The following is a 16,471-nucleotide window of genomic DNA, read 5'->3' as shown; positions in this document are numbered from 1 at the left end:
TTTATTGAATAGGGATTCTTATCCCCAGTGTATATTTTTGTCTGCTTTGTCAGATCAGATGGTAGTATGAATTTGATTTTATACCTGGGTTCTCAGTTCTGTTCCATTGGTCTATGTCTCTGTTCTTGTGCCAGTGCCATGATGTTTTGGTTACTATAACCTTGTAGTATAGCTTGAAGTCTGGTAAATTGATGCCTCCCGTTTTGTTCTTTTTGCTTAAGGTTCCTTTAGCTATATGGGATCTTCTCTGGTTCCGTAGGAAGTGTAGAATTATTTTTTCTCTATCTGTGAACAATGATGCTGATATTTTATTTTATTTTATTATTTTTTTATTATTATTATTTTTTAATGATGCTGATATTTGAAAAGGGATTGCATTGAATCTGTAGATCACTTTGGGCAGTATAGACATTTTAACAATGTTGATTCTGCCGACCCATGAGCATGGTATGTTTTTCCACCTGTTTACGTCCTCTGTTATTTCCCTCTCAGTATTTCATAATTCTCCCTGTAGAATTCTTTTACCTCCTTAGTTAAATATATTCCTAGGTATTTTATTTTATTTGTTGCTATTGTGAAAGATATTGAGTTTTTTATTTAGTTCTCAGTTTGACTGTTGTTGGCATATCTGAATGCTACTGATTTGTGTACATCAATTTTGTAACCTGAGACTTTGCTGAACTTATCAATTATAGTAGTCTCTTGGCAGAATCTTTGGGTTTTTCTAGATATAAGATCATATGATCAGCAAAGAGCAATAGTTTGACCTCTTCTGCCCATATTTGGATGCCCTTGATTTCCTTCTCTTATCTGATTTCCCTATGTAGGACTTCCAGCACTATGTTGAATAGAAGTGGTGATAGAGGGCAACCTTGTCTGGTTCCAGTTCTAAGTGGGAATGCTTTCAATTTTTCCCTGTTCAGTATGATGTTAGTTGTGGGTTTGTGCATATGGCTTTTATCATATTGAAGTAAGTCTCATTAAGCCAATCACAGAGATAGAGCAGAGAAATAAAAGGAATGATCAAAGCCTACAAGAAATATGAGGTTATGAAAAGAGGCCTAACATAAGAATCATAGGCATCCTTGAGGGTCAAGAAGAAAGTACCCAAGGGTTGGATAATTTATTTGAGGGAATAATTGAGGAAAACTTGCCCTGCTTTGCTAGAAATCTAGATATTCAGGTACACAAAGTTCAAAGGACTCCTGGGAGATTCCTTGCAAAGAGGAAGACACTGTGTTGACAGAACAGGACAGACAATAATCAAATAAATACAGACTGTCCAAAATAAATACAAAAGAGGTGTTCTTATGAGCCATAAGGCAAAAGCAGCAAGTAACTTACTAAGGAAAGCCCATCAGACTAACTTCAGACTTCTCAACTGAGACCTTACAAGCCAGAAGGAATTGGAGCCCCATTCTCAGTCTTCTCAAACAGAAGAATGCCCAATTTAGAATTTTGTATCCTGAAAAACTCAGTTTTGTATATGAGGGAGAAATAAAGTCTTTGTCAGACAAGCAAACACTGAGGGAATCTGTCAAGACAAGACCTGCCCTGCAGGAAGTACTCAGAACTGCATTATACATGAAACAGCACAATAGACACTCATCAGTATAAAATCACCCAAAAACTAAAGGTCAAAGGCTAGATACCACAATGGCTCAAGAGATAAAACAAAGCAACAAAGTTCTACTCAGCAGGATGAGCAAAAATCCACCCCACTTATCAATTCTTTCAATAAATGTGAATGGCTTGAACTCCCCACTCAAGAGACATAGGCTGACCTAATGGATAAATATATATAAGTATATGCTGTCTTCAGGAAACACATCTAACCCACAAGGACTCATTCAGATTCAAGGTGAAGGGCTAGAAAACAATATTCCATGCAAATGGAAACCACAAGAAAGCTGGTATAGTAGTTCTCATATCAGATAACTTAGTATTCAAATCAATAAAAGTAATGAAAGACAAAGATGATCATTATACAATGGTAAAAGGAACAATTCAACAAGAAGACATAACAATTCTAAATATTTACACACCTAACCTAGGTATGCACAGATTCATAAAGCGAATCCTACTTAATCTAAACAAAATGATAGACAGCAGCACTACAATACCCAGGGACTTCGACACCCCTCTGACAGAATAGGACAGATCCTCCAAATAGAAAATAAACAAAGAAACAATGGATTTAAACAGAACTCTAGAACAAATGGGCCTAAGAGACATTTAAAGAAGATTCTACCCAAAAACTACTGAATATACATTTTTCTCATGAGCTCATGGGACATTCTCTAAGATTGACCATATCCTAGGCCTTTTTTTTTTCTTGAAGATATTATGGACTTTTGTTTCCAGATGCGTTCCTCAGAATAGCAGTGTTCCTTGGAAGTTTATTTGTGATTTTAGATCTCTCATAGGTAGAATTCGGTTTGGGGTTTTGTTCATTTTAATCCTTAAGTGCTTTTCTACTTTGATATTGTCCAAGGATGGTATTTCTTTTAATTTTTTCCTAATTTAAGGTTTCATTTTTACATGTAAAAAAAGGCAGCCATAACTTGTAAGACTGACTATTGGCATGACAGTTATTCCAGTCCCTTACTGTGACCCACCACAGAAAATATTAAAAGCACATAAAAAAGTTTATGGCAAGCCACAGACCCTTTAACCCAGCCAGATTGACTACTTGAGTATTCATTGTTTTCATTTTGTAGTGCTGCTTTCAGATCCTGAGTTCCCAACTTAAGGGACAGGAAACTCTTCTTGTCATTTGCCTAATGCTTGTCAAGATTTTACTTCTTGATTAAGTTTTGAATTCTTATTTAGTATAAATATCTACATATTTTAAAATATTTGAAATATTTACCTACCTTTATTGAGGTCCTTACTGAGACTCATAGGTCTTGCCTCCAATTACTACATTTTCATTCTCAATGTATGTTTTCCTCTTTATAAGCAAGTAATATTTACATAAGAATAACTTCTAGAGATAGAAAATCACAAAGTGATGCTGTACATTATAGTGCTTTCCTTTTTAATACTGATTCAGAGATGGAGACTCCAAGGGTATCTAGGATAGCTGGCCCGTTTTATAAAACTGAATATCTAAGATTTTAAAGATCTAATCCAAAGACATGTAGTGATTTGGCACATCAGAGACCAGATCCTAGATTTTCTCACTCGTCCATCCTTCCTCCGTAAAAGAAATATAAGTTGTAATAATCATAGCATTTTATGTAGACTTTATAATTTTAAACAAAATTTTACATATTTGATCTCTTATGTCAATCTCTACAATAGAGCCATGAGGTAGGTATGTATTATTACAGTAGAACAAGTTATTTAAGAAATGTCTATTGAAAGTTATTTAATTAGTACCTAAACTTGAAATCAAAGTGTTGCTTAGAACCAATAAATAAGTATGAAAGAGGTACTTATTTTATCTGAAACATCATACTTCAACCTTAATAAATCTCTTTTATTCTGACTTTTACATTAGAGTATAGAAAGGCCGTAGCATTTTTTTTTTATATATATATATATTCAACTCTTCGGCTTCTTACTAAGATCATCTAAGTAAGAAACATAGAAATATTTGAGTTTATAACTCAATACTCTACCTGTGATATATATAAATTCTTCGTGAGGAAAATAATTTTTTTCCATCTCCAAAAAATATATAGCCAAATGGCTCCTACTACTACCTGGAAGTATGCCACAGTCTCTGTTTGTTCCAGAGAAAACTTAGCTCATCAAAGTCTCAGACCACCTCTGTCTCTCAACTTGCCCATTTGTGTCCATGGCACTATAATTATAGGCACAAAAGCACATCTACAACTCATTGGTCTTGTTCTGTCCCTATATTCAGTCTCCATTTAAGTTCTCTTGATTTTTCCTTTAACATTTTCTCACTTTCAACTTTTCTTCTTCATTCTCGTACCTTCATTATAGCCCAGGCCCATATCTTTTGATCCTTGGATTTTTAAAAGAGCCTTTTATCTCTAATCACCATAGAATTATCTATTTCTGTTTGCCAAATGACTTATCTTTTCTAGACTTATCTTCCATAAACACTGCTCACATCATATTAATTCCCAGCTCAAAAATTGCCAGTGACCATTATAATCACTTTTGACAAAGTCTAATCAGCCTGCTTTCTTCAGCCCTCTCTAATCTGGCTCCATCTAACCACCAAATTGAGTTACTACAGGCAAAACTGTCCCCCGTTTGGACACATAAATGAGGCAGTGTACTGTTGGAGAAAGCCCAACTCTGGGCAAGACATAGATATTGAACCCTTATTTTAGCTGTGCAATAGGAGACCTAGAGCAATTTTCTTGCCCTCTATGGGCCTTGTTCTCCTTTTGTTAGATGGAGAGAACAATATCCACCTCAAATGCTGGCATGAATATTAAAGAATACTTATTTCATTTCATAAATATTTCTATAACACATGGCATTTAATACTCTTTTGGTTAATGAGTTCTCTCCCTCTCTTCTGCTCTTTCACTCATATTAGCTTCGTTGCTTGAAATGAACTTCTACCTTTCTGCTCCTTGCCCTACCCATTGTTTGAGGCCCTCATAAGGCATGCCTTGCAGTTAACTTTCCTAAGAACACTAGTTCACATTTATCTTCCCTCACCTTGGCTCTAGGATCTTTCTTATAACTTCATACTTAGTTACAGGATGCCTTGAATTAGGCATTGCTATTATTTCATGTTTTAGAATACAAGTAGAACATGAGCTGCTAAAAATAATATCTTACACTCCTTATATACATTCCATAATGACTGGCATGGTTTTAGGCACATGGCATATACTGAAATTCTACACTGAATTAATTCACTGATTTATTTTGAAATATGAAGAAACCTATATTATGGAAACAAGGACAGTTAGCAGAATGAGATGTTTTCTAAGAGAAGAGGGGACAAAACATTTATATCAAAAAGGCATCACAGAAAATATATAGGACGATTGTGATAGTGTCCTGAAAAGAACTATGTTATGATTCCATTTCACTTTTCAGAGACACTTCATCTGCCAACCAGGAGGCATTTAAATTAAAGTTCTTTAGAACATTTAGTTTGCAGTCTCTCCTTATTATACTTCTAGTTAAGGAATAATATTTTTCTCTTACTAAACAAGCGCAATCTCTGTGGAAAGCAATATGGAGATACCTTAAAAAGATACAAGTAGAACTACCATTTGATCCAGCAATACCATGAATGGGTATCTACCCAGAAGAAAAAAGACATTCTATAAAAGAGACATCTGCACTCAAATGTCTATAGCATCACAATTCACAATTGCAAAGATATGGAAACAACCCAAGAGCCCATCAATACATGGGTGGATTAATAAAATGTGGTATATGTATACCATGGAGTACCACTCAGCCATAAAAAATGGTGAACTACCTATTGTATTATCCTGGATGGAGCTGGGGCCCATTGTTCTAAGTGAAGCATCATAAGAATGGAAAAACAAACACCACGTGTACTCACCATTAAATGGTACTAATCTATCAACACTAAGGTGCACATACAAGAAGTAACATTCATAGGGTGTTGGGTAAGTGGGAATGGGAAGGAGAGGAAGCGTAAATTCACACCTAACTGATGTGATGTACACTGTGTAGGCAATGGGCATGATTGTAGCTCTGACTTGGACGGTGCAAAGGCAATTTATGTAACCAAAGCATTTGTACCCCCATAGTACTCTGAAATTTTTTTTAAAAAAGGATTTGTATTTGGTCTGTGAATATTCTCACTACTGGACTACTGGTACCATGCTTCACTTAACATTAATAACATTGTGAAGGTTTTTTCCTGACCATAATATAAAATTCCAATAGAAACATACAGCTCAGTCATTCAATCATTTTGAAACCTTGTGACATTATTCAGAGACAGGCCTTGTGCTATCTGTAAGCTCCTTAGAGGAATGGCTATGTTGCTTGAACGACTCTGGAAACGTTTCACAAATTGTCATAAACAAAACATCTACTCATCTCTCCCTTGCCATCCTAACTTGTCATATGATAGGCTTGGAAGAAAAGAAAAAATCAGAATTGATTAAAAATATCTTAGACCAGAGTGACATAAGCAGGATGGCAGACTAGGAAATTCCATTCCCTCTTTCCCCACAAAAACATTTTTAAAAAACCTAGAGACTATAATGACATTCTAGGAACTATGAAGCCAGTCAAAGATCTATACCAACTAAGTGAATGAGCAATCAAGAAAAAGAAACATTTAATACAGTAGGAAATTTTGAAAATTTTTACTCTCCTTTGCTTCACGCACTCCCCAAGGTGGTCTGTGATGGTGGCATGGTCAGGAGGAGGTAGCCCAATTCCTGGTTCCCTCTTGTGGGCCAGAGAAGCAGAATAGAACTTGTTCGCAATGTTTTAACCTCTTTGTGGGCTTCCCAAGGGACTGTTTTATGTCTGGTCTGACTCAGGATTCATACAGGGAATAGCAGCACAGTTCGGATCTCAGACTAGCATAAGCTGTGGATGTCAGTAGTAAGCTTTCAGGCACATGAAAGCTTCAGAGGGATGGAAGACCCATGGACGCCTGGGGAAAGAGATCATGGGCCAAGGAATACAATGGAACATCTAAGACTCTGGAAAAAAGCTGTTTTGAGACTCCTTAGGAAATTAAGTCATTTAAAAGCAGTCATATATGACAGAAATTTTAAAAAAGTTAAAAACACACATACAGGCCCAGGAGGAATACATGCCCTGCAAAGACCTGAGAAGACATAAAGCCTTCATCCTGGGATGTTTCCAAAGCTCAGGGCATACCCTGCTAATAGGTGAAAATCTTCTATGCCAACTGCAAATAGTGGGAGAGGTGGTTGTTTTTCAAATGCCCAATTTTCAACAAAAGATCATGAAATACAGAGAAATAGGAAAACATAGCCCATTGAAAGCAACAAAATAAATCTTCAGAAACTGTCCTTGAAGTAATATATGCATTATATTTATGAGACAAAGATTTATAAAAACTGTCTTAAATATGTTTAAAGAAGTAAAAGAGAACAGAAAGAACTAAAGGAAATAAGGAAACTTATATACAAACAAAATGAGAATATTAACTAAGAGTTAGAAATATTAAAAAAAAAAACAAATTTGAGAGCTGAAAAATACAACAACTAAATTGAAAATGTCACTAGAGGGATTCAACAGCACACTCAAACAGGCAGAAGAAAGAGTTAATGAACTTGAAAACATGTTATCTGTAATTGTAGAGGCTGAGAAGCAAATCATGAAGAAAAGTATACAGAGCCTAAGGGACTTAAGGGATACTATCAAATACACCATTAGTACATATGGGAGTCCTGGGGGATAAGAGAAAGTGAAAGAGATAGAAAGATTATTTGACTTAATAAAGGCTAAAAACTTCCCAAATTTGAGGAAAGATATGGATCTACAAATCCAAGAAGCTCAATGAATTCCAAGTATAATAAACACAAAAAGGCCCATCTTGAGACACATACTCAAATTGTCAAAAGCTAAAGAAAGGTCAGGCACAGTGGCTCGCACATGTAATCCTAGCACTTTGGGAGCCTGAGGCAGGAGGATCACTTGAGACAGGAGTTCAAGACCAGCCTGAGCACCACAGAAAGACCCTATCTCTACAAAAAATGGAAAAATTATCTGGGTATTGTGGTATGTGCCTGTAGTCCCAGATTCTCAGGAGGCTGAGGCAGGAGGATAACTTAAGCCCAGGAGTTTGAGGTTGCAAAGAGTTATGATGATGCTACTGCACTCTGGCCTGGTTAACTGAGCAAGATCCTGTCCCCTGAACATAGTAAGAGAACAGTTACTCATCATGTACCATGCACAAGGGAACCTCAGTAAGATTACCAATTTCTCAGCAGAAATCTTAAAGTCCAGATGAATTTGGATGATATTAATATATTTAAAATGCTAAGGGAAAAAGAAAAAGACTGTCAACTGGGAATTCTATATTCAGTGAAACTGTACTTCAGATACAAAGGAGAAATTAAGACATTCCCCCAGAAAAGAAAAGCCTAAGGAGTTCATTACCATTGGGCATGCCCTGCGAGAAATGCTACAGGTAGTCCTTCAAGTTTAAATGAATACATGTTAGATAGTAACTCAAAGCCATATGAAAATATGAAGTTCTTTGGTAAATGTAAATACGTGGATAAATATATAAAAAAGTGGTATTGTTGCAATTTTTATTTTTGACTGTACTTTTTATTTTCTCTAGGATTTAAAGATGAATGCATAGAAATTATAATTTTATGCTAATGGATATATGATAAAGATGTAAGTTGTGACATTAATAACATAAAGTGGCTGTAAAAGGGTAGAATTTTTATATGCAATTGAAATTAAATAATTTCAATTTAAGATAGGTTGTTATAATTTTATGATGTTATATGTAATCCCCATGGTAAGGACAAGAAAATATCTATATAGTGCACACAAAAGGAAAAGAAAAGGGGTCAAAACATGTTACTACAAAAAAAATCAACTAAATAAAGGCAGCAATGGAGGTGGTGAGGAACAAAAACAAATCTATAAGACATATAGAAAACCAATTAAAAATGGCAAGAGTAAGTCTTTTTCTATCAGTAATTACTTTGGATGTAAATAGCTTAAATTCTATAATCAAAAAGAGATTGGCAAAATAGAGTTTTAAAAAAAACTAGAATTCAACTGTATGCTATTTGCAAAGGTTCACTGTAGATCTCAGAACATGCATAGGTTGAAAGTAAAAGGAGAGAAAAAGATATTCCATGATAATAGTAACCAAAAGAGAGTAGGGGAGGTTAAACTAACATGATGCAAAATAGCCTTTAAGTCAAAAGCTGGCACAAGAGACAAAGGACATTATATAATGACAAAAGGGCCAATTCACCAAGAAGATACAATAATGATAAACATATATGCACTAGACATCAGAGCTTCTAAATATAGTAAGCAAACATTGCTAGAATTGAAGGGAGAAATAGACAGCTGTATCATAATAATAGGAGAATTTAGCACCTCACTTTCAATAATGAATAGAACAACTAGACAAAAGACCAATAAGAAAATAAAGGATGTGAATGACACTTCAGATTAATTAGACCTAAAAAGCATATACAAAATACCCAACAATAGCATGATACATTTTTTCAAGTGCACATGGAACATTCTCCAGGATAGACTATATGTTAAGCCACAAAACAAGTCTTATAAATTGAAAAAGATTGAAATCATACAAAATATCTTTTCTGATCACAATGGAATGAAACTAGAAATCAATAGCAGAAGGGACACTAGAAAATTCACAAATATGTGAAAATTAAACACCACACTCTTAAATAAACAATGGCATCAAAGAAGAAATCACTAGAGAAATTGGAAAATATCTTAAGACCATTCAAAACAAAAACTGAACACATAAAACATAGGGTACAAATCAGTGCTAGAAAGGAAATTTATCGTGGTAAATGTTTACATTGAAAAGAAGGTCTCAAATCATTAACCTAATTTTTTAACCTAAGGAACTAGAAAAGAAAAGCAAACTATACTCACAGCTAGCAAAAGAAAGAAAATAATAAAGATTATAGAAGAGATAAATAAAATGGAGAATAAAGGATAGAGGAAATCAAGAAAACTGAGTTGGTTGTTCAAAAAGATGAATAAAATTGATAAACTTTTAGTGAGATTGACTAAGAAAAAAGAGGGAAAACTCAAATAACAAAAATCAACTTTAAAGAGGAAACATTATTACTGATTTTATAGAAATAAACACGGTTGTAAGAGAATATTACAAAGGATGGTATGCTAACCTAGAGGAAATGGACAAATTCCTGGAAATATACAACATATCAGGACTGAATCAAAAAGAAACAGAAAATAAGAACACAACTATAACTAGTAAGATTAAATCAGTAATAAATCTCTCAACAAAGCAAAGCCTAGGACCAGATGGTTTCACTGTTGAATTCTATCAAACACTGAAAGAATAATTAACACTAATGCTCCTCAAACTCTTCCAAAAAATTGAAGAGGAGGGAATACTTCTTAACTCATTGTATAAGGCCAGAATTACCCCAATACCAAATCCAGACAAAGACACAAGAAAAGAAAACAACAGACCAATACTTCTTATGAATACTGATGCAAAATCTTCAACAAAATACCAGCAAGGTCTAATATGCGCAATGGTGAAAGAGTGAAAATTTTCCTCTAAGAACAGAAATAAGCAAGGATGACTGCTTTCTACTTAATATAGTATAGTACTGGAAGTCCTAGCTAAGACAGAAAGACAAAAAAAGAAAAAGGAAGAAAAGAAAGGAAGGAAGGAAAGAAGGACATCCAAATTGCTAAGGAAGAAGTAAAATTATCTGCATAGACAACACGATCTCATATGTAGAGGACCCTAAAGATTCTACTAAAAAAAACTGTTATAACTAATAAATAAATTCAGCAAAGTTGAAGGATACAAAGTAAACACACATAAATCCATTGCACTTCTGTACAATAACAATAAATAATCCAAAAAGGAAAATAGGAAAATGATTCCATTTACAATAGCATCAAAAAGAATACAATACTTAGAAAGAAACAAGGAGGCACTAGTTTTATACATTAAAAACTACAAAAAGAAAGAAATTAAAGATGATGTAAACAAATAGAAGATAGCCTGTTTATGGATTGGAAGACTTATTGCTAAGACATCAATACTACCCAAAGTGATCTACAGATTCAATGTAGTTCCTATCAAAATCCCAACAGCATTTTTTGCTAAAATAGAAAAATCCATTCTAAAATTCATATAGAATCTCAAAGGGCCATGAATAATCCCCCCCAAAAGGCTCAAAAAATAAAGAACTAAGTTGGAGGTGTCCCACTTTCTGATTTCAAAACTTAACTACAAAGTTATGGTGGTAATCAAAACAGTGAGGTACTGGCATGAAGACATATGTATAGTATGTCTGTGTGAAGATAGACCAATGGAAGAGAATAGAAATCCCAGAAATAAAAACTTGAATATATGGTCAAATAATTTTTGACAACGGTGCCAAGACAATTTAATGGAGAAAGAACAGTCTTCAAAAATGGTGCTGGGGAAACTGGATATCCGCATGCAACAGAATGACATTGGACACTTACCTCAAACCATATACAAAAATTAACTCAAAATGGATCAAAGACCTAAGCTAAAGGTATAATACTCATAGAAGCAGCCATAAGGGAAAATCTTCATGACGTTGGATTTGGCAATGATTTCTTGGATATGATGCCAAATGCACAGGCAACCAAAGGAAAACATTAGATAAATTGGACTTCATCAAAATTAAAAACTTTATATATCAAAGGACATTGTCAATGGAGTGAAAAGGCATCCTGTGGAATAGAAGAAATTATTTTTAAATCATATATCTGATAAGGGGTTAATGTCTAAAATATATAAACACCTACAACTCAACAATAAATAAGCCCAACTTAAAAATGAACAAAAGAAGATATACAAATGATCAAGAAGTACTTGAAAAGATGATCAACATCACTATTAGGGAAATGAAAATCAAAACCACAATGAGGCCAGGCGCGGTGGCTCACGCCTGTAATCCTAGCACTCTGGGAGGCCGAGGTGGGCGGATCGTTTGAGCTCAGGAGTTCGAGACCAGCCTGAGCAAGAGCGAGACCCCATCTCTACTAAAAATAGAAAGAAATTATATGGACAGCTAAAAATATATATAGAAAAAATTAGCCGGGCATGGTGGCGCATGCCTGTAGTCCCAGCTACTCGGGAGGCTGAGACAGGAGGATCGCTTGAGCCCAGGAGTTTGAGGTTGCTGTGAGCTAGGCTGATGCCACGGCACTCACTCTAGCCTGGGCAACAGAGTGAGACTCTGTCTCAAAAAAAAAAAAAAAAAAAAAAAAAGAAACAAAACAAACAAAAACCACAATGAGATATTACCTTATATCTGTTAGGGTGGCTATTATAAAAAAATTAAAAACAACAAACAATAAAAAAAAAATCCACCAAGAAAAAAGAAAAACAAAGGAAGAAAATAAAAAGTGTTGTCAAGGATGTGGAGAAATTGGTATCCTTGTGCATTGCTGGTGGGAATGTAAAATAGTAAGCCACTGTGGAAAATGGTATGGCAGTTCCTCAAAAAATTAAACGTAGAACTGATCTAGCCATATGATCTAGCCATTCTACTTCTGCACACATACCCCCCAAAACTGCATCCTCTGTGGAAAAGAATTTGGAGATACCTCAAAGAGCTAAAAATAGAAATATCATTTGATCCAGCAATAGCACTATTAGGCATCTACCCAAAGGAACAAAAGTCATTCTATAATAACGACATCTGCACTTGAATGTTTACGGCAGCACAGTTCACTATTGCAAGGATGTGGAAACAGCAAGTGCCCATCAATCTATGAGTGGATTAATAAAATATGGTATATGTATACAATGGAATACTACTCAATTATAAAAAACAGCGGTGATCTAGCACCTCTTATATATTCCTGGATAGAGGTTGAGCCCATCCTCCAAAGTGAGGTATCACAAGAAGGGAAGAATAGGCACCACATGTACTCGCCATCAAATTGGCACTAACTGATCAACACTAAGGTGCTAATATTCTTTGGGGGTTGGGGGTTGGGGATGGGTAAACTCACAACTAATGGATGTGGTGAGCATTGTAGGGGGGAAAGGGCATGCCTCAAATCATGGTTTGGGTGTGGCAAAGTCATAACATCTAACCAAAATGTTTGTACCCCCATAATATCCTGAAATAAAAAAAATTGAAAGCAAGAACTCCCACATATTTTTGTACACCTATGTTAATAGCAACAATATTCACAATAGCTAAGAGGTGAAAGCAACCCAAGTGTCCATCAATGGATGAATGAGTAAATAAAATGTATATACATACAGTAGAATATTATTCAGCCTTGAAAAGTAAGGAAATTCTGACACATGCTACAATATAAATGAACCTTGAGGACATTCTGCTAAGTGAAATAAATCAGACAAAAAGACAAACACTGTATGGTTCCACTTATGTGAATTACCTAGAGTAATCAAATTCACAAAGATAGAAAATAGAATTGTGGCTTCCAAGGGCTGACAAGAAGGAAGGATGGGGAACTAATATTGTTTAATGATTACAGTGATTACTTAGTGCTTAGGTTAACACCTCTTCCTCTCCCTGTGGCTGATAGAGCCTGTCTTGATAGTTGTATGAAAAGATTTTAATTTATATGACACCAAAGCATCTTTGACTTTCTAATGCTTCTCAAGATCATAAATATAATGTCTATGTCACATACATACCCACATTAATGTGTATTTTTATAATCTTATTGCCAATGTAACTAAATATTTTCTTTTCATTTAATTTGAGGTGTGGTACTTCACATATATTAATAAGGTAAATGTTTTGGTATATGAATAGCAAAGACAGTAACTGACTGATTGACTGAATTAATTTAGATACTATGTATAACCACCATTGGTCTAACTTACACTTTTCTCTCTCTCAATCTAAATGTGTCAGATTTATTTAAGGCACATATTGGTATCCTTACCTAAAGTAAGGAAGCTCCTTCATTCTACCTGTTCAAATTCCACCCATTTTTTAGGGCCCAGATAAAGGCAAAACACTTCCTGACTGCCCCAGTCCATATTCATCTTCCTAACCTCTAGTATCTATGTAATCATTTAGTGCTTAGCAACAGATGGCCTTGTATTATTTGCTATCATTTTATGTTTTTAGAACCAACTAAAATGGACTAAAAATTGACAATTATCCCAGCCTGAAAGGATAGCCCAAAACAGTGACACAAGGTAAATTCACTAAAAACAAATTGCAAACTTGTTTACTCTCTTTAAAATCTAATGCAGCCCAATACGAACATGAGTTCAAAACTACTATTGATTTGGACTCTTCAAGAATTGCTTCTTTCTCTCCCATCCTTCAACACACACACACACACACACACACACACCAAATTCACACACTAGCATACACATTCAACCAGGAATAACTTGCACACGAGTAATAACTGTATGGAAAGAAACTGAAACTCTCTGGGAACTAAAACAACATTTTTTGAGCACATACTATGTGCAAAGCACTTTGTTAAGCCCTATGAATAAGGAATTCACATATCTACAGTCATAGTTAAGCTAAATTCAGAGTCTATTACATTGATGGCTGGGGCATGCCTCTGGGCACTAAACTGCTGGGTTAATCTGGGAATTTTCCTTTTGAATCAGACATAAAACAAGACTGAGAGAAAATACAGGAGAAGCTGGAGGGAAGTTGTTTTCTCCCTGCAATAAGAAAATATGTATTCCAACAAAACCGTAGAAAATTGAGTTCACTCTTTGTAGTTAAAACTAAAACTACATATTAGTTTGAGTTCAAATTCTTTCTATTAATATATAAGATTTATTGAAATTATATTGTTTGAGTAGGATCAAGAATGCTGAATATTATTTCAGGTTTTCAAGCCATAAGGAAAAATAGTGCCTTTAGGTTTTCCATTCAACTAGGAAAATTATAGCTTCATATTTGCAACACTAAAGCTAATGCAGTGTCAGCACTTCCATCCAACTCCGTTGTTCAGCAGTTTATAATTCAAGCAGAAATGTTCACTCCAAGCCCACACTTGGCCTACACAATCTCAAAGAAAATTCAGAAAAAAATTTTCTGGCTAGTGCTGACTTATAAAAGCAAAAGAGAGAGTGCTTTTACAAAGTGCCTTGAAAAACATCTTTGAGAATTTGAGACTGTAACTGGGGATTACTGAGTTGACATCCTTCATTACTAATGTTATAGAAATGACCCCAAATTCCATGACATCACATCAGCATCAGCACTATCATAACTGCTTTCAAGAAATTTTTCACAACTAATTTCCATATCAGACAGAATTACTGTTCATAGACAAAAACAACTATAGTAGAAATAAAGATAAATAGGTAAAAATTTCTCATGAGGACAACACAAGACTTTATATCCATGTTTTCCTTTGTGTACTAACTCTCTAATGCACGCACACAAAATTAAAAAAAAATTTTTTTTCCAGTTTTTAAAGTAGTCACAATGGCAGGGTGGAATTTCCAGAAACAATCTTTTTCTTCCCAAATGCTAATTTGGACTTAGGAACAGCTTAGTGTGGAAGTGGATATCCAGCTGCAGGTGACAAGAGCTACTGGGCTCCCCACTTTCCAAGGTGGTGGGGAGCCAGTCAGTTCTGGAATCATGCACTTTGAAGTCATGTGGCAGGCAGGTTGTAGATTGCCTGGTGCCTTTGTGACATCCTATGGATGAGTCTGGCAGCCAACGCCTCACTGTTGTGGTCTCCTACACATTCAAAATATGTCAAAACATTAATATAGTGGGACCAGGGCATTACATAAGAAAGTCGCCCTTTCCTATCTGTACAAGGCTCCCTTGTATTAAACACCTTGTTATCCCAAGCACTCTGTGTCTATTTTCACTCAGCATTTATTAAAGCCCTATTATGGGCCCAGCCACAGACGATTTGGTAAGATTCCTGTCCTCTAGGGGGAAGTGAACAGTTCATAAAGACAACTCCAGTATGACTGTGCAGTGCCATTTGAGACACTTCACTGAAAAGTGTCTCGAGATGTCAGAGCGACACCTCCTCTCTTCCCTGCCACGCACCTCTCCCCACCCTTTGAAATCACACTGCTTCACCTCTCGCGCGCGTCCCCTTCCTTCTCCCTCCTAACGTTCGCTGGTTTCTTTATCAAGCACTCCCTGCCTCTGGACCCTTGAGTCGTTTTGTGAGGGGACCCTCAGGCGAGGGCGGGGGCAAGACTAAATACGACCGAGTTTTCAGAGTTTCGGAGGGAGGTCGTCAATGGCGCCTGGTTCGAGACGGTCTGGCGGGGCTTCGGACGTCGCCGCGGGCAGAGGGGACTCGAAGGCCTCAAATCTCACCTGATTGAAGTGTGCAGCTATGAGTGAGGGCTCCCATATCTTAGAGCTGGTGTTCACAGTCTCGCTTTTTTCTTTCTTGGGTGCCATGCAAAGGACGGGAGGAGCATTGGCCTCTAAGCTGGGCGCAGGCCGTGCCCAAGCGTCCCTGCTGCCATAGTAACCGAAGCCACGCCCAGTTTCTAAAGTAATTCGGCCCCAACCTAGTCCGAATCCTGGCGCCAACCGCTTCTGTCGCCATAGCAACGGAGTTTTCCAGCGCGCGGCAGCTTGGGGGTGGGGTTCCCAGTATGTCTGGGTCAAATTTTAGGATTTTGCAGCCGGAAGGCTGTACAAGTGGAGAAGGACAGGACGTGGCTGACCTCGCGCTGGCCAGGCTACCTTCTTTTACTCACTTCGACCTTCTGTTTCTGCTGGGAGCCCTCTGATCTGAGGCGTTGTCTAGAATCTCAAAATCCCTGGAATCCCATTCAGGACTTCTCCATCAAGATTTCTTC

The 16,471-nt window shown here is 36.2% G+C and overlaps 1 protein-coding gene across 1 annotated transcript in view; it reads right to left on the bottom strand.

The window, feature by feature from the left end:
* The window catches only part of SPAG17 (sperm associated antigen 17), a 227,296-nt gene extending 211,232 nt beyond the window's left edge, over nt 1–16,064 (bottom strand). The window contains exon 1 of the mRNA XM_069478902.1: nt 15,978–16,064. Within this exon, the coding sequence (XP_069335003.1) occupies nt 15,978–16,064 (87 nt within the window). The remainder of the gene's footprint in view (nt 1–15,977) is intronic.
* Between the last annotated feature and the right edge of the window lie 407 nt (nt 16,065–16,471).

Source organism: Eulemur rufifrons, chromosome 8 (genome assembly GCF_041146395.1).
Source record: "Eulemur rufifrons isolate Redbay chromosome 8, OSU_ERuf_1, whole genome shotgun sequence".
NCBI lineage: Eukaryota > Metazoa > Chordata > Mammalia > Primates > Lemuridae > Eulemur > Eulemur rufifrons.
Note: the sequence above shows the minus strand (reverse complement) of the source record. Positions and strands in the feature narration are given on the sequence as shown.